The following is a 21,619-nucleotide window of genomic DNA, read 5'->3' as shown; positions in this document are numbered from 1 at the left end:
TTATACACTTACTCTTAAGCAATCTAGACTCACCTGAAACACTCAGAACAACTTCCTCCCACTTTATATATATGTCTATAATACATATATAATACATATGTATACATGTAAGTGTATAAGCAGAGCCTAGTGCACACAGAACTTGCTGGCATTAGAAAAGCAGTTGGCCTCAACAGCCCAAATACAATGATTGTCAGCTGCGTGGAGTCAGTGCAACCGTACTGCCTAGACATGGGGATTTCAATAGACCTCAGCCCAAAAAGTAAAGGGGATGGTTGACCATTAAAACTAAACAGTTATGGGCAAAACCAAACAAAAATAAACTCTCACAAAGCATGCCTTCCTGTGAAACAAACTATATCACCAAAGTTCAATAAAGGGTCATTTCATGTTGTCATTTATTAGCTACAATACAGTGGTGTAAAATGCTGAGTCCAGAAAATCTTTAAGCAATCTTTAAGTAACCACTATCTAGATATAAGTCTTCAAAAAATGCTAATCAACCTTCTAGGAACTTTCTTTTTTCTTCCTTGAGTGTTCTGTTGATAGCAGAAGCTGGATTTTAACGGCTGTCCAGGTGAATGTCCATGAAAAAGCCTCCTGCCAGTTTTGCAGGTGAAAAATCTTGGCAGGATATAAAGTAAGACCAGAGGAGGTATAAAATCTATCCCTAATAACTCTAACTGGACAGCAACAGAGTATTACAGGAAATGTTAGAGTCAAAATCTTAGTAAAGAATGACTCTTAGTAATGAATAAAACAGTAAAACTAGCCCCCTCCTCTACAGTACCAATTTTTGACAAATGTCTCCCCTTTTCTATCATGGTTATTTAAATGAAATGGTGTTATGAGACTAGGTTTCCTAAGAAACTATTTTTAGGCTTTGGATAACAACATTATTATTCATTGTGCTGGTTTTGTCATTAACATTCACCTGTAGCAACTGGCACTATCAAGTTATGGTATTCTGCAAAATACTTCTGTGGAGCTGACAACTGCGTAAGATCATCAGGCCCAGGGAGATTCAAGTGTTCTGCTCAAGGACAGGAACATCTTCAGTCATATCTTGCAAAGCAGGTGCAGTCTGTGGTGCATGGCAGAGTCTTCTTCATACCACAGACTCTTCACAAAGAGGCCAGCAAAGGTACATCAAAGTGAAGGTCTGATCTGATGCAGAAGAGCATCAGATGGTTCTTCAGAACTGGGATGGTTCTTCCAGACAGGAAAACCAGCATCCTGCCATTAAATCATGCAGACAAATGCCAAACCTAGCAAGCATCCAGTAATGGGCTGCTGGGATTGTGCTGCAACGCGCAACGGGTTGCAGACCTCACAGTGACACAACCAGACTGAGCACTGTGAAGTCACATGTTTATTCACCCACACTGGGAAAACATTGTGAAAACAGCCACTTGATCCAAGTCTTCAGGATTCATTACTACCCACTTCTTTCCATATTTAGCACAGACATTTAGGAAAAAAAGAGATGAGAAGTACGTAAAAATGTATACAAGATGTCATTACTAAAAAGGAAGAGGTGCTTTTGTGTTAAGGAATCACTGCTGGATTTTGGCCAGGACTGATTCAGTGATCCATTTTTTTTCTGGGCTGATTTTCACCAACTGTCCAATTGCAATGCATTGTCAGCAAATGCTTTTTTGGCTACAACTAGCTCTGTCAAGTGGTAACACACCTGAGCTGTAAAACAAAGTCTGAATAAACCAAAGACTGAGTTCAAGTGAGATCAGAACTCAGCCGGAATGAACCACCTGCTACTCTGAATTCAGCGGATGACACCGACCAAAGAGGTGACCTACATAACACAGCCCTACTTCAAACTTAGGGCTCAGACAGAGCTCTACAGTGGGCGAAAGAACATACTCGTACTTAAGAGAAAAGGGGATGACTTTTGCATCCACATTAAGCTGGAGTCTATTTCTGTCTGGGTGCTTTTTTCAGCTTGGTGACTTCTAGATCATACAGAGAATGCTGAAAGGTTTTTCTTCTCCGTTCCACAGATCTAGATGTTTAACACAGAGATAGGAAAGACCTTTGTCCTCCCTTTGTATGTTTTCCTGTAGTTTGGTCATTCATGAACTCACGCACACATATGTAACCATTCCCAAACAGCCAGTACTTTGTAGGAATAAGTCTGCACCCAGATACATGAACTAGCAGGAACAAGGCCTGTATAACAGCAGCCCATATTCTGCAGGTTTGAGACATTCAACATTTGCAGAAACAGTATTAGCAACTAGGTATTCTGAGAGAAGAAAGGGAAAGTCAAGGACATTCTATAGAGACTGAACAGAAAATAGGAAAGCATTTATTTAGCCTCTTATAGGCAGCACTGCCTGCTGTTACGCCAGCTGCACAGCTGACATACCCATTAACCACTAGGAATCACACTCAGCCCACTTAGGATAAAACAGGAACTGTTTGCTAGTTCAGTGTGGCTGAGTGACCCGTCCTGACGAAGTCCACACTGAAGATCCTCCCGTGTTCTCTATCGGCTCTGGTGGTGCATGTTTTAAAGTGGGAGTCAAAGGGATTCCTTTATGCCACTGCCTTAGGACCATCAGAACTTTTGCACCTAAAACAAAAACCCTTTGGTGAGAAGAAAAATAAATGCTGTGCAAGACAAGTATCTATCATGATAGTTATCCTGCAATGCTGGAAGGGGATGTAACCCAGCTCAGTAACGAAGCAATTGTCCTTGCATTACCCATTGTAAATAACACATATATTTACTTAGGGCATTGGAACAGGACGACATGCATGCTTGATGCTGAAGAAAAGCCTGTTTATGCCTGTTACACTGGAGAGTTTGTGCAAGATTAATTCTTAAAAACTAGTTGTGTTTCTTAGATTCTTAGAATCTTTTCCTCTGAAATGAATGAGACAGCTTGTAGGGTATGCCACCTGATTTGGTCCCACCTGGGCATTTTCAAAGATGGAAACTTGAGTTATCACTTAGCTGAGGAAACAGGAGGAACTACTGATATACAGCTCTGAAGGTACTTAAAGCAGTATCCACATCTCTCCTTTGCACTGATTCTGTGTGGTACGTACCCTCCTGGATGTTACTGGAGCAATACCATGCTACAGTGGAAGCTAACGTGGAAACAAGTGGTCCGCTGTGTTACGCAGGAAACAATCCATGCCACAGAGGAGACAGTTCTAGTAATTTTTAATTTGCCAGGCTCTAATTCTGCAACTCACCCATTTAAATTAAATACAAATCAATCACAGGATGTCATAAAAGTGTCTCAGAAAGAAACATTTGCTGTTAACAGGACAGAAAGGTGATGCATCAAATACACCACAGTTATAATAAAACCAGCATTCTTTATTACCCTACATGTACATTCCCCCTGCCCCAGCACTCCCGTCAATAAATCACCCTGTGTGACCCTTGATGAAAATAACATTTGTTTTCTACTTGCACAGCAACAGAGGGAAGCTCTTCCCTAGTTGAGATGAGGGCACTGTCTCAGAACGTTCCTTTCTGCAAATGGGACAGGGAAGCGTCTGTCCTATGGCTTTTAGCTGAAACCGGTTTTAGAGGAGTTCTGATCTGCATTGAGACAGGCAAGCTCAGTGTTACCCACCCATGCAAGCTCCACTGTATGTTACTCGCAGTAGTGAAGAGCAAGCACCATGAAGTACCTGGCAGTGGTGAAATGTCCCCATGCTGTGAAGTCCATCAGAAGGCAGAAAAAGTCCCTTTCTCAAATGGATTTAGATACTTACAGATGCAAATCAGCATTAAGCGGTGACTGCCAAAGCACAAAAGGTGCTTAACTGTTCCTGGTTTCAATTTCTTCAAAGAAACATTGTGATAAGCTTCTGGTGGTGACAAATGTCTGTGACCAAGCTGCTTCTTGGCACTAGAACTGGCCTCTTCCTTAGACAGACTCTGCAAGTGGAACAGTGTTTGTCCATACACTCCACCATTCCATGGAAGAGGTATGAGGCTGCACCACACGTAGCCAGCTGGGTAGACAGGGTGCCATGGGAGGCACCCGGGAACAACAGTCAGTGGAGCATTTATGGTGCCCAGCACCTTGAAAGAGCACAGAAGATAAAGGCATGAAAATCAAATCATTCTTGAAGTAGTTTTCTGCTCAGAAAAGCACCTGGCCATTTTGTGGATAAATACTGTCCTCACTTTTAAAGGCAAAAATGTGAATATTTTTCCAGTTCTATAAAGAACATTCACATCAATAACAAGACTATTAAATATCCTACACACAGTACTATGCTAGAGGACAGATCTTCTGGCCAGAATTCTATGATTCTATAACTGCTACCTTGTACCCCTTACTGTGAGGTGGGGAATCACCATGGACGCAGACTTTGACCCTTAGTCCTCACAACACCCTCGTGAGGTAGACAGGTACCATGACATCTTCTTCAGGAGGGGAAACTGAGGCAAAAAGAGGTGAACTGACTTGCGTGAGGCTGCACAGCAAGTCTGGGAGCAGAACTCAGGTCATGCCCACAGATCTCTCCACTGTAACACACTGCCTTACCTCCCACCCAACTTCATCGCCAGGGCTGAATGAAAAGCATCCCTGTACCACTGACAAAAGGCACCTAGTCCAACACCAATCTTTCTGTAGGCTACTTCTGCTTCAGAAATGACACAAACAGGTGCTACAAAACACTCTTCTGACAGGACCCGAATTCCAAAGTACACAAGACAACTCCAACTGCTGTCAGCCAGCACAAGCCCTAATATCTGGGCCCCTAAATTTTTACAAGGCCTTCAGTTAGAGCCTTTCTCATGCCTTGTCTCCACTCCAAAATTCCAGAGTTAATTCATAAGGCACATCAGGGGCTAATCCGGGAACTTTCACAATAGGTGTGAAGTCCTATAGGCCACTGGTCATTTCCATGCTGGCACTAACAAAACACTGGTTGGCATGTCAAACCACATCCTGCGGCTGAGAGAGGGAAAGGCTCCTGGCCCTGCCAGTGCCACAGTGCAAGAAACACAAAGCCAGCCTTAACTCATCATTGCCCAGGACATCAGCTGAATCATGACCAGCATGGAATTACGTTATCTCAACCCTCCATAAGGGTGTCTAAATGCAGTGAGATGTGGGAGTGAAAACAAGGCAATGGAAAATGTGTTGGATGTTGACTTGGAAGGATTCCACCACATGGCTGAGGCCTGAGTAAAACATAACGTAACGTAATGTAACGTAACGTAACATAACGTAACATAACATACCCCTTCTTTCACTAGACAAGTGACAACAGGGATTTCTCTGTACAGCTGCTGACTTGTGGATATAAGTAATAGTTAATGAATTTTCAGCCCCTGCCCGAGTGCAGTGTTCAGTGCTAATGATTTACAAGTTCATACCAGTGATACGATAGTTCAAACCATTTGATACAACAGCCTGCCCTCTCTTTATTTAAAGTTTGATAAATTCTAAATCTCGACCTTGATTGGAGGTACAACGGGTCACTTGATTTTACTTATGATCCAGACACATGATCCTTTAGGGTTGTGTAATTAACAGCACTTTTGGGTCCAGCATGACTGGAATACGTTTGAGTTGGTTCATGCCTGAACTGATGTGTGACTCCCGGAAGGTAGAAAACACCCGACACTCAATCTGAAGTGGTGATGAGACTCTATACAGGGCTTCGGGCAATAGGGAGTAGTATTAAGGGTCCTTTCCTTGTTTAGCACACGAATTCTTCACTGCTCACTGATTAGTTGTGCTGTTTGCCCAGGTTGGGAATGTGTCCAGCTCAAACATAGGCCTTCCCCATGTGTTGATGGCCAGTGTGACACAGAAGACTCCAATGATGTTCATCACTATTCCAGATCTAACCTGTGAGGACAGAAGTCCAAACCAACAACAATAACCAAACACAGGCACAGCAAATTGCAGCAAAGCCTATTTGTACATACACAAGAAAGACACATGGTCAAATAAATCACAGAAATAGCCATTGTACCCACTGCCCTATGTTCTTGCTTAGGTGGAAATAACAGGGAACACACTGTGCAAAGCCTCTGAACACTTTGCTATATAACTAGTCTAGGAGCTTTAAGGCATGTACAAGTTGCTCTTATTAGTTAAAGAACAGCTTCTGCCCCCTTCAAGTCTCCAGTTAGCAAACGGATAACGTTTCGGTGTTCGGCACAAAACCTGGCACTGTGTGGTCTGGCAGGCAATCAGAGGACCAGAGCTTAGGGCAACTGATTGTTACCTTCTGCTTTCAGCTCCAGTGGAAACAAGGCTTCAGCTACACTCGCCAAAGCCCCAGAAGACTGGAAAGCACTGACTGCATTTTAACCCTTCAGTGTTTAAGAGACTTATGACTTGTCAATTTTTAATTTCAGTTGGGCTGGGATGTATGTCTGCCAAAGCCTGAGAGAAAGGTACTGTTACTTCAGAGATGTAAATCTTTATTGTGATATTAACACTGCATAAGGGAGGGGCATAGGGTGGTAGTTACAGCCCGTAAGAGCTTCCTGGTACTTTGGAAATACTCGGCTAAGAAAATTAAACTCTCACCATATTTCAGGATAAAGGCAATGGAGAGCTTCAGATAAGAGACCAGGCAATTATCTTACCATATCCAACACACGGATGTGGCCATAGGAAAACACTATTGCATTTGGCGGTGTTGCAACAGGTAGCATGAAGGCAAAGGAAGCACTGAGAGTACCAGGCAGCATAACATACAAAGGATGGATCTTGACAGATGCAGCCTGCAATGAAATGGAGAGAATATCACACTGGAGGTATTCCAAAAGAAAAGCATAAAGAACATTTCCCAGACCATTCAGACACACAGGCTCATTTTGTTTCCTAGTATTATATCACCAGAGTAATTAACAAGCATTTTATTCTGAAATCCACAGGTGCTTAAAGATAACTTTGCTCTTGTTTCCTGTCCCACAATACTTAAAAACAATGCTTGACTTCTTCTTGTTGTTTGTTTTGCTCTATGGTATAATTTGGAGTTCTGGTCAAATTTATCCAGCGATCTTTTCTTTGACCTTGGACCACACTTTTGCCAGGGTAACACAAGGATGGGGTTATAATTTCTAGGCATGTGGAGTAACATTCTTAGATGTTACATAAACTCTGTGGGACTCAGAACTTAAGTGCCAATTTAAGTCACTAATAGCTCAGCACCTTGATTGGGATAATTTTACTTTGATGAAATGGTCTAGAATAAAGTGGTTGTACTTTCCAAATTAAAGAATAAAGTAACCTATTTTTTTCCTTTATGCTACAATTTCAATTCTGCTCAGAAAATGCAGCAAAACTTACCAGGTTTTCCTCTGTAAGTTTAAAAATTGTTCTGGTTTCCTATGGAAAAAGCCACATCTGTGATTTCTAATAATCAGGCCTACCACTTTTTGTATTCTAGCATAAAACCATGAAGATGAAGGAACCATTCAAAGGGATGAATAGAAAGTGCTGGATTTTGTTTTGGTTTGGATTTTTTGTGTGTGTGTTTTTCCAGTTCTGAGTTGGTGGTTCAAACACAAAATGACCAGAAGTAACTGATGTTTGTTGATCTGTATTAAAAAAGTGACTCTCACTTCACTTTCTCCAGGGCCAAGGGACATACCTTACAGAAGGCTGGAACGGGCTTCCTTTTCAGTGAGGGTGCCGTGGGATAGGCATCCTGAATTAGCTTCTTCCTGTAAGAAGCTGGTTCTCAGGGTTCAGGTATATAGGTAGGGCAGATTGGAGAAAGTCTGCATTCCCACTTTCTATATACATATGATGCTATAAACATAGCAGTGAAGACCAGCTAAAATCACTATCCATTATGGTATACTGTCAGATGGACTGTTCCATTACTGGCTTTCAGATTAACATTGGAGCAACATTCAAGACAATAAATATGCTATTGCTTTGCCACTAGAGACTGTCATTTTAACCCTGACCTCCCAGTTGATAGGGTAACAGGATGGGAGTAATCTTACCATGGATGAAAAGACAGGCAGGAAGAGGGTGGCTGTGGCAACATTACTGGTGCATTCAGTGAAGACAGCTATAATAAGTGAAAGTACTGTCGCAATGGCCCACGGTGGGATAGAACCTAGTGGAGTCATTTGATGACCCAGCCAAGCAGAGAGCCCAGAGTTCTGACAAGAAAAAAAATTTTTTTTCAGTGAGGCTTAGAACCCCTAGCTCATGAACAGGGAACTCATGTTATGTGTAACATTCCTACCAAATAATGCTAAATGACTCCTGAATTATATAAACACCATCTGGGAAAGTACAATGATCTGTCACAAACGCTAAAAGAAACTCTTTGCCAACTAGACATAATACTGAGTCCCACTTTCCTGATTTTTCTGGAACCCAAATACTTGCTCACACGGTTACAAAATTATGGTTTTTTGCTAAACAGAAACAATTATTGCTAAGACTATTGCAAATACTTAATGTATCACTCAAAAGTTTCCTGGCATGTTTTTCTAAGGTTTCTGAAGATACTGGTGCTGTACGAATGCTCTATTGTAGGAATATAGACAGTGATTGACTCAAAACAGCTTACAAAACCTTTGACTTGATGGCTTCTAATGCTCTAGAGCTTTAATAATGTATGTATGATGTATGTAGATGAATGTAAGGCCCTAGAGCTTTAATTTGCCCCATGGTTTAAAACTACCTAGCCATGAACTTAGATCTGAATAGGAATTTCCCCAAAGCATGGTACTGTTGATAGCTAAGGCTTGCTCTGATTTAGATGCATCTTAGCAGTGATGAAGGAAACAACATGGTTCACCTCAAAATTCTTTCCTGTTTTGGGAATTCAGCTGCCTTTTCTGTGAATTTATGGACATAGGATCAAACCATGGGCTTATGGAATGCAGCATATTGCCTGGCAACAGCCACTGACAAGAATTTCAAGAAACCCCACTGTACACAACTGTGCAAGATATCTACCCACAATTATTTTCTTCCTGACCACTTCAGTAGTGGCTTGGTTTAAATCTGAAGATACATATCCTTTAAACAGATCTCAAATGGTCCTGAAAATCTTACAAGTGTTATCTACAAGTGTTGTGGAAGGTGTCCCTGCCCATGGCAGGGGGGTTGGAACTAGATGATCTTTAAGGTCCCTTCCAACCCAAACCATTCTATGATTCTGTGTTCTATACTTCTATTTTTCTAGCCAGGGCTGGGATTGGGATGATAACAGAAATAAGAAGGGCTACTCTTCTGGTCTGTCCAGGCAGATAAGATTGCAAACTACTCAGCAGCCTCCAAGAACTAAGATAAATTGAAGAACTTGTTCAGAGCACACAAATTCCTGAAAAAGAGGCACAAACATTCACCTCTCCTCCCAGTTTTTGCTAATTTGGATCTGCCTCCAGATCTGAACATCTCTACTGGGTTTGGCTTTGGGTGCATGCCCAGTAATACAGGACTAGATAACAAACCAGGGAAGTTCGCCTTTGAGTCAGAGAAAAACAGATGTCAGGACATACTGCGCTTGCATCAGCCAAAGCAAAACCTCCTCCCAGCAGCAGCACAATGCTCCAGGGCATCTTCCTCTGAACCACATTCCAGTCTAGCAGCGGGGCTGATAAAAATGGCTTTTTTATATCTGAAGTGAGAAATGAAAAGCAGAACATGTTTTAGGAGAGTGAAGACATTTTGTCTCCTGTTCTATAAGATACTAGGGAAAGACCCAACAGGCAGATGCATATTACTGAGAAACCTGCACAGGGTAAGGAAAATACACATGAGCAGGGACTGTGCCCCAGCCCTGCCCAAAAAGTGAGGGAGGTGAGCGACCCTGAAGAGCTGCATGCAAATCCAGTATATGTTTCTGCCATGTTAGCTGGAGCTGGCTAACTGTTTCACAATGTTACAATTCCTCTTTTAAATACCTTCTTCAGTCTGTTCAGGGTCAGACATGCTTGGATTCCAGCCTATGAATTTGGGTTTATTAGCAGGAAGGATAAAGAGTAGCAGGGCGATAAACACAGCAGGAGCAGAATCAGTGATATACCTAAAGAAGAAAAGAGAATATAGCTTAGAACATAGACATCTTTCTCCTGGAAGATGGCTGCCTTCCAGCATTGCAGTCACTGCTCTTTGTCATCCTGCTTGGGGCTTATACATTAGCAAAATGGGTCATTAGTTCATGACTGACATCCCTCAGAACTGCCACAACACAAACACAGTAATAAAAGAAACTAGCTACAATACACATTAATAACCAGAGTCACAGATGACAACGGCTCCTGGGAGCAGAGTTCCTTCTCTGTGGTAAAGCCAAGATTCACAGTTATATCTCAAAGAAAGATGTATAAAGAAATGGCTTGAATGATAGTCCCATCATGCGTTTTCTGTTCCTACTATGCCGCAGACATTACGCGAAGAAGCCATTCAAAGCACCAAATCAATTTTCCAGTGAGTTCTAAGCTATTGTTTAGAGGTGATATTACCAAATATTCAAATGACACCGCAACTGATTGGAGCTCATACAAACCAAACACTAATGTGTACATCAGTGTGACTGAGACCAGTGTTACAGAATTTTTTCTTCCTTTAGGAGGTTCATCTTGCCCCATGCCCCAGTCTCCAGCCTTCATTGCAGTACAAACTGCCAAACAATAGATCAATTGGTGATCCCATGCACAAGCGATGGGATCAATCCCAGCAAACATGAATTCAGATAAGGTTGGAATGAATGACCCAGCACTCAAAATGGAATGTAAGAGCAAGGGAATCTGATTCACAACCAAGAGGGTACAGGATTAAAAAAACCCTAAAAACTTACTTTTCCCCTTCTGGGAAGAGCCTGGTGGCCCAGCCTTTTACAAAGCCTGGGTGTCTGGAAAACCACAAGAGAACCAGCAAAACAAACATTAGGAGGACATTGAATTCAGCATAAGAGATAGGGCCTAATTTCTTCATTTCTGCCTTCAGCACGTTGTATGCAGCTTTTTCTTTAGCAGTTCTCTCTGTCCCACAGCCCCAGCTTTTTTTCAAGCTTTAAGAAAAAGGGAAAAGAAAATACTGTAAGTGTTAACATACTAGAGGGATTTAACAAGCTTGCCACTCTGAAGCTGTCACTCCTGGGGACAGACATAGACTACAGCAGAGGCCAGGAACAAAGACATGACAACAGTGTCAAAGTTTTTCATGGGGACATGCCAGTTCTCATGGAAGAATGGGGTCTATGAATGGATGTAAGTCTCTGTCCAATTTGGAATAACCTGGGATGAAAAACTCAGTTTTGAATCAAGGGCAGCAAACCAGATATGCTAGCTCTCCTAGGGTTGAAATTTTCAGATGTGAAATTGAAAAATAAAAAGGCAATTCTGTCTGAACATTAAGAATCTATAAAGGTTTTGCCTTAGTGCAACTCCCATGAACAGAAAAGGTTTCCAGACCTCAAAAGTTGCTGTGAAATGGAACTGCTCTCTGCTACAAAATTAATAACTTGTCAGTGCATTTGTTTTATCCAGATTTCTCAGTAAGCTGATCTGCATTAGCTGAGGGGTTTACACAATATCATGTAGTTAAATACTCACTTGAGTCCCATGAAGGAGCACTGTAGCCAAAGCCAAGCTAGTACCAACATCAGAATCATGTTTGGGAATGCAAACCCAAACCAGGAAGCAAAATTCACAATATCATTATTGTTGGGGTATAACCTGAAAAGAAAAGAAAAATGCTTTCTGTATGAATGCCAAAACATTTAGTAATCTACTCTCCCTGTAGTATGTGCTAGTGACAATTATATGTGTAAACCTAGGACAACCATTACAAGTAATCATAGGCAACATCCATGGCCTAACTGAAGTCATTAGGAAGGCAGCCTGGATTTCAGAGCAGAACTTAAATGATCATCAGTTTTCCCTGTATTTTACTTTAATGCATATAGGAGCTCATGTTGATATTTTAGGTCTCAGTAAGACAAGTGCTGCTGAAAGATCTCCCACACATTCTAGGTACCTTTCACTTCCAACATGCCTGCTCATTTATCCCAAGACAGGACGTTCTTTCTTCCTCCCCATTCATTCCTCTGCCGATTACCAGCAAGTATTTCCAAGTTTCTCAGGAGACCTATAATACCAGCACATAGCTGCCTAAAAAAGGCTGAAGCAGAAAAATGAGGCCCATCACTTCATACACATTCCTCACTCTCAGTTCATCAACTGGTTATTGTTTATAGTTTGCAACTGAAAGTGTCACAGAATCACAGAATCACAGATTATGTGATCACAGATTACGTGATCACACGTATAGGTTGCGAAAGACCTTTAAGATCATCAAGTCCAACCGTAAACCTAACACTACTAAGTCCACCACTACACCATGTCCCTAAGCACCACATCTGTCATCTAAGACTAGTCAATTGGTCACAGAAACAATAAGAGAGTAAGTAAAAGAAACAGCAAGAATGACTTACTGATTCATCTGGCCTTTCAATACCATGTTTGGTCCTGTTCCAGTGAGTGTTGCAGTTCCTCCAATGCTGGCAGCATAGCATACACAAAGTGTCATTCCCTTACATATACGCTTCCTCATTTTCTTTTCCTCAGAAGATCTGGGATCATCAGGGACTTGTCCATTGCTTATGACTAGACACAAAGAACACAACTTGTCTCAGGTAAAATTAGGGAGGCAGAGAGTTCAGGACAGGGTCTGCAGGCTCAGTGCTTCCAGTTCGTGTAAGCCATTTATTTTAATTCAAAAAACCACAGATATGTCCCTAAATGCTTTGGACTCATGTTCATGAGAAGCTGAAGAGAGAGGTTGACAATCTGGGTCTACATGATCCAAGGATGCGATTGTCCATATCGGTGCCCCAGTTTCTCAGCAGTAATTTCCTGTTTCACAGAGAGGCTTACTACCAGCCAGATATTGTAGTCACTGGAACCATTCCAATAGCAGAGTAAGAACCCAACTAGCTTTAACAGCTGTGAATATGGGCAGAAAAAACCCCACCAAAACCCAAATTCTTGCCTGGCATAACTCTTAAGATGAATATGTTATATCAGTTTACATCAACCATGAATTTTTGCTGCTGTGTCCACTGTTCTCTGAGGTTAACAGCCTAATCTTGAAGTCTGACTGGACTAATGGAGCACGATGATGAATTTATGGCAATTACAAACAACTCAACAATACCAAAGGGTATTTTTTGTACACATTTATTACCTTCACTACACGTTAAAATAAATTCGTCAGCAAAGCGAAGCAGATCCTTCTAAGTGGACAGAAAACCAGCAAAATTATTATTACTGGTCTTAGAGCAGAAGTCTGGTTTTGGGAGTCAAGAATCAACATTAAGAAGAGCATTTGCAAGTATGAAAACTTACCTTTGATACAACTGTTTGGAAGCTAGAAATGAGCAACCTTATAGAGCGCTCTGTGACCAAGTGGCATTCTTGTGGGCCTGCACATCTTACATAAACACGGTGTCTGAGCTTTGCATTCTCCCTCCACAAGTGAGGTAAGAAATGAAGCAACCAAAAAGCAGAGATCACAGTTGTATCTAAACTATGCCTCCAAGGTCCAAACAAATATGGCAGTTATGAGTCAATCTCATACCAGAGGAATGTCTGGCACACATAAACACCCTTCTTCTACATGTGTCTTCCATGGACATGTAAGTCAGAAAATGGGCACGTTGTGTCCCAGGCAGAAGCCTTGAAATGTGGCACACAGTATGCACTACCAACATTTGCACTTGTTCTTGCACACAGTCACACAGGGAATCATAGCAGATCAACTTGCTAATTCAGTGAAACCACATCTCCATGAAAATCCCCAAGACAATCCTTCCTCCTCTGAAAGAGAAAGGCACCACAGATCTGATCTTTACCAGTATTTAATAATACAGCCCTCTGTAACAGCACAGCAGAGCCGCGAAATCAGAGGGACTGAGTTTGTGTGCATGGTTCAAATCAAGTGAAACCTACTGCAGAACCACAGCATTGACAGAAGGACCTTGTAGAGCCAAGCATCAGGGTAAGATCACGCTTTAAAGTGCTCCAAAGAGTAGTTTGTCTATTGTGAGTCAAATGACACCAGCTCCCCTTTTCCATGTAGCTTTTAAAGTATTCCTCTTTCTTCTCTCTACCTCCACATAGAATCTGGTCAATAAAGAGATATTTATTACCCCAAAACCAAAATAGGTTGTGTTTGCACAAAACTTTTTGAACATTCCTACATGGCTTAGAAGCTGAATCCCCACTGATAATCACAAGATTTAGAAAGTGGGATGCTGGAGGGTTGGATGATATTTCCCACAGGATATGCTTTTCACTTCCCTGAGCAGACAGTTAAGTCTAGGGAAACTATGGGAGGATGACCCCAGCTTGAAGGAAAGAACATAACAATCTGCATGGGATCTAGCACTAAGCATAACAAAATGGCAGCCACCAAAATTGGAAGCCATTTTGTAAAACCCAAATGTCATGCATTTAGGGATTTTCAGTCAGGTTACCATCCTCTTTCCCTGGAAAAGGTACAGAGAACTCCTTCTAGGTCAGGGAGCTCTGAGCGTAGCAAGTTCAGTAGAATCAACTCATTGCTGAGTAGGCCCTTACCATGCACTGAAGTGGGATCTGATGCATTCTTTTCTTCCAGCTCAATCACTGTATTTGTTTGCCCGGTTGCTTGTTCCATCATGGTCACATCATACTCTGTGTTGTCCATTTGATCCAGGACAGCTTGGACAATGGGAACCATCATAGCAGTGGTGGCTGTGTTACTTATCCACATGGACAGGAAGGCAGTGACTATCATAAATCCCAGCATGAGGCTGAAAAGAGAGAAACAGGCAGAGGAGAAAGGAGGAAAGAAAACAGATGCTACTAGGCTTTGTAGTCACTGTAATTTAGAGAGTAGAGCCCAGACAGGGATGTGTGTAGTGTCCAGTAATACAAAGCAGGGCCAGATTCCCTTTTAGGACAGCTCTGCCACCTTCAATGAAGGAATCCCAGAAAGCCATTTAGCTCCTTAGTCCGTGCATGATTAAGTCTGTCATCATTTTGTCCCCAATGGCAAGCATCTAGAATTTAGCCAGATGCTGGTTTTAGCTAAAGGACAAATAAACTGTTCCTGCTGCCAGACTTCACTTCTGGAAACCCTGTACAAGTGCAGCTAAAGAGGTTCTTGAAGGTTCCCTTCTCTGCTGACTGTTAAACACCATCCCTAGGCCTCTGCTAAATTGACAGTTGCAAGGAATAAGTAATGTAATACTCTTACAGTGCAGGTTTCACCCCAAGAATCAGCAGGACCCTCAGGGCAATCCTTTTGTGAAGATTCCACTGTTCAACAGAAATGGCAACAATCAGCCCTCCAACGAAGAGCATGTTTGTGTCATTTAGGTACTGCAAGCACACCTGAAAGACAGAGAATGTAGGTCAGGGGCCTTCCATCATCTCAAAGCCATTTACTGCACCAGGCCCCATCCCAACATTGGCAGAAGGGGCAGTTGCAGCCTCAGAGCTACCCTAGTTTCCTGAACCCTTGATCTCCTGTTTAAGTGCTGAACTGTCTAGTGCAGGGGCTCTTTGTGCATCATGAACCTTCTTTTTTGATCACCAGGAGTTAATAAAGAACAAAATGACAGCAGTTTCCTAAAACATTGTTAGGGGCTCAAAGTATTGTGTAGGTACTAGAAATGCTGAGCTCCAAAACGGATTTCTCAGCACCTTTAGCAACCACACCTGCCCTTACCAGCTTGCAGTAGTGAACCTGAGCTACAGTACCTAATTACAGTCTCTCTCCCTTGGACTAAAGCAGTAGCACAAACAGCCAGAATGAGCTTTGGAGGGGACACAGTGTACTTGCTGGCATCATGCTGTCTACCCTGTCAGAAGAAGTTTGTCCCATGCATTTTGAAATCTCCCAGAGGATACATCAGCACTGCTCTCTCATGGAATGGGTTATGAACACACAAGCTGCTGGCGCTAGTGGGATGCTCTCCAGCAGGATCCCTGCCCAGAAATGGATCTTCCCCTCTACCACCTCAAGCCCCACACCCTTAACATTTTGGGCAAATGTGTATTTAGTTCAGTATCTTCCCACACAGGAACCCTGAACACTGCTCAACATGTTCAAAAACAGTACCACAGAACTGGAGTGCTTTCCTATCAGGCTTGTTTGCTAAATATTGATGGAGGATCAGACCAATGGTTATCCTTGTGTCACATCTGGATTGAGCAAGTTCCTTACTGATTTAGAGCTCTGAACTCCAAGCAGAGGGAAAAATACCACAGGCATGAGGGAGGTAACAGCCAGTGGGATCACTTCAGTGCACCAGTACACAGCCATGATGATGATGATATATGCACATTTGGCCTCCTGCAACATAATGGAAGACACATTTAAGCACAGAAAACTATTCTTAAAGATAAGAAACACATTGGTAGCTCTTATAAGGGGCCCAAACCCTCCATTGCCTGTAGCTTAACAAGTTATGCTGAAATAGGTAGTAGAGACATGACAATTTAAACTTGTACTTTTAAACCTTGTTCTGAAGTCACTTGCATAAAAAGATCTTTTTGACCACAGTGTTTGTTCTAATGCAGTCACACAAAATGTAGGGTGCGAGAAAAACAAACCTTCCACAACTAGGTAAATGCACAGTTCGCAGTGTGCAATTACCTCTTGGCAGTTGAGGTGAGCAGATTTCACATCTAGAAGCCAAGAATTTTTAATAGTGTTTGGAGATTTCAGCATTTTTATTTGGAGTTAATTATTTTTAAATGGATGGCCAAATTTCCCAGTGCGGATGATTAGTTTGTCTGAAATTCACAAGTCTTAGAGGCGTGTCCAGTAACACACCCAAGCCCAGAAACTATATCACTGAATAATTTAAAAGTTCTTAGCTTCTTAAAGTAACTCTTAAAGTAAAACTATTTTACCTTTTTTTTGGTGACTAAGCACGTTAGAGGTATTTCATTACTTTCCCAAATCATACTGTGCTAAGGCATATACCTACTAAGGGGATTCCCTGGATTAGAAATGTTGTAACATGTCTTTTTATACTGTTGATCAGGCATGTCTGTAACCTAACCTTCCTTGGTTTGTACTTTCAAAATTGTTAGGAGAAGCCAACAGTAAACAGTGTTTTAAAGCATAAGTCAGTGTTCTGTAGTTCAGAATTTGCTCATATGTAGAGTATGTGTTTATAGGATTTTATTCTAATACAACAAACGGGACTTTTTTGCAAAAATAAATGGTGTTGCAGTGACATTTAAAAATTGCTGTAAGGTGATATTTATAAATAGGGGTGTGTTTTCCTTCATTTTGTTGAGAAGCTTAAGAACCAGAAAACAGCCTTTGTAAGTAATTTGAATTTTTTTTCTTCAGGTTTCCAGGAGATTAATTACAGCACAAGTTTTGGAAAAAATATTTCTTCAGAGACTAAAAGATATCAGACAGATCCTATTTAAGTCTCTTCCCTTAATAAATACAAGGTGAGTTCATGACACGATTTATGCTGTACCAGAGTACCCAAGTGCTAGAACTGACTGTGGTTAATCTGTTGCCAGTATGAAAGACAAATAAACAGCCCTAAGTGAACAAAATTCACAATACAGAAGAAACACTGGTTTTGTAGAGTGGAGAGTAAATTATTTATGTGAAGTTCAAAAATACAACCATGCTTATAAATTAACTCCAACAACCACAGCAAATTCAAACAACCAAAGTTCTGGAATTAAATATATATATCTGTATCTATACCTATATCTATCTGTGATTTATGGGAACAGTCACAGAATGTTTCTTTGGTGTCTCTGTACAGTTGACAGGAAACACAGTGATCTGCCTTCTCACTGAGAGCTGAAAAAGCTGTCACTGACGGCAATGTTACTCTCCCATTGTGAAATACTGTAATTTCCCAGATTAGACTGATGACACAACACTCCTACAAATACCGGAACACTGAAGACATACTTATTTTTTAAGGGAAATTATCTTTCCTAGTATTGATCAAAGGAGTGCCTAACAGTAAGGAATTCCTCTTTCTATAAACCACCAGCATTCAACTGAAAGGCAGGGCTGATACTACTTGGACAGGTAAACCAGGCTGGCAATTTTGTTTATAAATATGCATGACATTTTCCTGTACTTTAAAATACACTGAGCAATACAGGTCACTCAGAAGAAAGACTTAGCATTAGAATAGACTCTAAAGCTCTAGTAGGCTAAAATCCTGTAAACTGAGCTTTCACATTTTGCCAAGAAGGCTACAAGACATTAAAGACCGAACTTTTCACCGGGTTATTCCAATTTTATGCTGGTAACTCCACTGAAAAGCAAAGGAGTTGTGCCATCACCATCACTGGAGTAAGAGGGATGTGAATTGGAGGATATTGCATTTGAAACCTTGTTATGATCACTGCATAACACACTGTGCAGCTTCTGACTGCACCACTGATGAAGAATGCCACTCAGCAACACTCCCCAAAGTATCTCAGCCTCAGCAGCAGAACGAGCTGGAGAACCCAGAAGTCCTGTCTTTCAGTCCACTGCTATCATTACTAGATAATGCAAGACGCAATTCTAAATGTGCAGGCCAGTTATGCATATATTTATCTTTGGCCCAAAAAGAACTGCATCTAATTTGCAAGATGGGTTGGGTCCGTGGGAGCCCCAGGTCCTTGCAGTGGCACAACCCTTAGGATGAATAGAGATTGGCACAGAGCTCCTTCTGCAAGTTCAGCTGCCTAGCACCAGTGTCTGAAGATCATTTGGGAGTGAAAGCTGCAACACAAGCTCCTGAGATCTGGCACTGAATAGCAACTGAGCTGCACAGAAATGCTTCAGGGACGAGGTGGCAGGAAGGATCTGGTTCAGTCCACTGTGGGGAAGCGGAACCGCCTTGGCAGGGATCTGGTGCTGCTTGCTCAGGTGGCAAAGGAGATGCTGTTGCCAGGGCAGACCGGGTGGCCAGTGCTGCACAGGGTGTCTGGGGCACGGCCCCGCAAGAGGCGGCCAAGCAGGCTAGGTGCCCAGCAAGCCTGGACAGGGCCCTGCGTGGCTGGCTGGGACAGGGGCTCTTGGGCAGCAGGGCCCATACGTGGGGGGGAAGGGGGGCAGGCTGCTTTCGGGCAGCAGAGGCCGAACCTGGGGGGCAGAGGAGTGGGCTCCTGTGGGGTAGCAGGGGCCGGACCTGGGGGGCTCTGTTCCCCGCGTGGGCCCCGCAGGCACTTACCCGCGTCGGCACAGCGACCGGCAGCGGCAGCAGCAGCAGCGGTGTGAAGAAGAGGATGGCGAAGGACCGGTACCTCAGCAGGGGCCGCAGGCACGTCGGGGCCATCTTCTGTGGGGATACACGGTCAGGGCGCGAGCAGGACCAGCGCCCGCCGCTGCCGCCTTAAGTACGGGGCGGCGGGGCCGCGGCGGGAGGGACATGGCGGGGGGCGACACTACCCGCCCGCGCCCTGACGGGACACCAGCCCGCCCGCGCCCTGACGGGGGCCGGCCGCTCCCGCCCTGACGGGACACCGGGCTCGCTCCCGCCCTGACGGGGGCCGGGCCGCCGGGTAGCGGTGCAGGCACGGATCAGGAGCGAGCGAGCCGCAGGAGAGCTGCCGGTCTGGCGCCAGCCCAGCGTCCCTGCCCCGCACCCGGCCGGGCGACGTCCCTCCCTCCGCACGGCTGGCCGGCAGCAGCCCTGGAGGACACGCTGCCCGCAGCCCCTGTCTGACACCTCGGAGATTTCCTCAGCCTGATCCAGACCAAGTCAGAATCCGGGGGCCCGCTCCATCGTATGGGCGCCGGGACATGTCATGGGGCGTTTCCCATTTCCCCGTTCCTTACATCCACCCCTGTGCTCGTGCTTCCACAGACCCTCCATGAACAAAGCAAGCTGCTTAATGGCTGTGCATCAAGCTGTCACACCAGTTGTGAGAATGTTTTTTAAAAAATCTCCCTGCTCATAGTGCCTACAGAAAGTTGCCAGTAAGCACAGATTCTCGTAATGTGTATACAGGGACCAGAGCGCTGACACACAGCTTCTCTCAGGTGCTGGACTCGCAGGAGGTGCTGATGATGCCCGGGGGGGTGATCTCACTCATTTACACAGTGGTGAGGAAGGAGTGGTGAGCTCCTCTAGGGAAATGGAGAGTTAAAACCGCAGTGGGGATCTCCCCAAAACAAAGGTCTGTGCAGGCATGCATGGCTGTGTTTCACTGCCTATTATTTTGTGAGGGATTGAGCGTCTGTGGTCTGGGTTAAAAATAACCCATAAAGGTTAACTTGAAAGTTTGTTTTTAATGTCGTTCATTTCAGTGATTTGGTCTTCTGTGTAGCTGCAGAATCCGAATCAGAAGTGATGGCACTACTGAAAGGGTGGCAAGCACTATCAAAATGGCAGAAAGGAACAACTGGAGGGACTGGAAACTAGACTGAAGACAAGTAATTTGTTGATATTTTATGTTCTGCTTCTGGGATGTCAACAGCCACCTGAAATTGAAGGCAGCATAAATCATATCTTGACAATTTGATCCTGCAGTCTCTTAGTACAGTCTTACCAAGCAGTTACTCACAGAAATAAAGAATTTCAGATTCCACAGCAAGTAATGAGGGAGCTCTGACTACAGCTTGCACTTTTTGTCCTCTGCTGACCAGAGGAACTTGAGTGACAGAAGTTCAAAACAAGACACTCCAATGTTACTGTTCTGTTTGTAAAAGCAGTGAATGTCCACTAAGGATAATAGTAGCCAACCGGATCTGTACAGATTCCAAATCTTCAAACCTTTAGCAGCAGTCCCTCTGGGTAACTTACCAACACAGAAGAAACTTCACACCAGCGCAAAGCCTAGCAGAAAGTGGGGAATCGGCCAAAACTTGCATTCCTGTGGACCGTCTCCAAAGAAAAAATGGTCCCTAGTCAACACAGAAAAAGGACTACAAGCACTTAAATAAGAAAATGCAAAGAGTTAACTCTAAAGGAGTTGTACTAAGGGTCGCTTTGATACACCAGTGCAAGTATGATTTGCTGTCTTCTTGTTTCAATGAGATGCAGTGCAGAAAAGAGAAAATAAAGAGAAAGGCCATGAACATGTGTTGATACCTTTAGATGGACTAATCCTGTGAAAGCAGACTTGCTTGCTGTACCTAGGAATGAGATCACTCCTGTGGGCAATTCAATTAGCCAGTCCATGCCTCAGTATCCTCTTTTGTCAAATACAGAGAAGGGAATCAATATTTCCTTATTGTGCAGAATTATGGCAAACTTGCCTTCAGTGTGCCATGCAAAGGACATTCTATGATATGGAACAAAACAAAAAAAGGATTCACAAAAAAGAACAAGCATCTGAATAATAGGAAATCGGATTGAAAGATACTGGAGTACCCTCTTCTGCTGTTCATATGGCAACTGTCAAGCAGAAGGGTGTACTTTTGGGAGAAGAAGGGGAGGAATGTGAGAAACACAATGTTCCCCAGGGTTCTTAGGAACAGCTGACTTGGGACAGGGATGAGAAGATGCTGCAGGGCTCCCAAGAGATTATAGAGCAGAAAGGAAGGAGCAAAGGAGGAAAACAGGGAGGTGTCAATCAGGACCAGCAAGTACCTGACCCTTAGAGATAAATACCCACTTCTTCCAGTGGAGCTGCCTGGTCAATACCAGCTGA

The 21,619-nt window shown here is 43.2% G+C and overlaps 1 protein-coding gene across 1 annotated transcript; it reads right to left on the bottom strand.

Annotated features, from left to right (window-relative positions):
* Positions 1-2,994: 2,994 nt before the first annotated feature.
* Positions 2,995-19,581, bottom strand: SLC13A5 (solute carrier family 13 member 5). The gene is made up of 12 exons (XM_072881894.1): positions 19,195-19,581; positions 16,206-16,334; positions 15,234-15,370; positions 14,573-14,787; positions 12,427-12,598; positions 11,546-11,668; positions 10,789-11,001; positions 9,893-10,014; positions 9,488-9,606; positions 7,973-8,134; positions 6,602-6,739; positions 2,995-5,852 (listed from the first exon to the last, which is right to left on the bottom strand). Exons 1-12 carry the CDS (start codon positions 19,297-19,299, stop codon positions 5,724-5,726), a joined length of 1,764 nt encoding a protein of 587 aa, XP_072737995.1. The 5' UTR covers positions 19,300-19,581; the 3' UTR covers positions 2,995-5,723.
* Positions 19,582-21,619: the final 2,038 nt, after the last annotated feature.

This window comes from Ciconia boyciana, chromosome 17 (assembly GCF_034638445.1).
Source record: "Ciconia boyciana chromosome 17, ASM3463844v1, whole genome shotgun sequence".
Lineage (NCBI taxonomy): Eukaryota > Metazoa > Chordata > Aves > Ciconiiformes > Ciconiidae > Ciconia > Ciconia boyciana.
The sequence above is the reverse complement of the archived record's forward strand: the minus strand, read 5'-3'. Positions and strand labels throughout refer to the sequence as shown.

What these genes read in the sequence shown, in the direction of transcription:
- SLC13A5 (XM_072881894.1), bottom strand. Translation starts at nt 19,299, where the DNA reads ATGGCCCCGACGTGCCTGCGGCCCCTGCTGAGGTACCGGTCCTTCGCC. An exon ending in GAGTTCAGAGCTCTAAATCA is followed by an intron (nt 15,371 to 16,205) that starts GTAAGGAACTTG and finishes TCTGTCTTTCAG; the next exon opens with GTGTGCTTGCAGTACCTAAA. An exon ending in CTTGGGGTGAAACCTGCACT is followed by an intron (nt 14,788 to 15,233) that starts GTAAGAGTATTA and finishes CTCTCTTTTCAG; the next exon opens with CCTCATGCTGGGATTTATGA.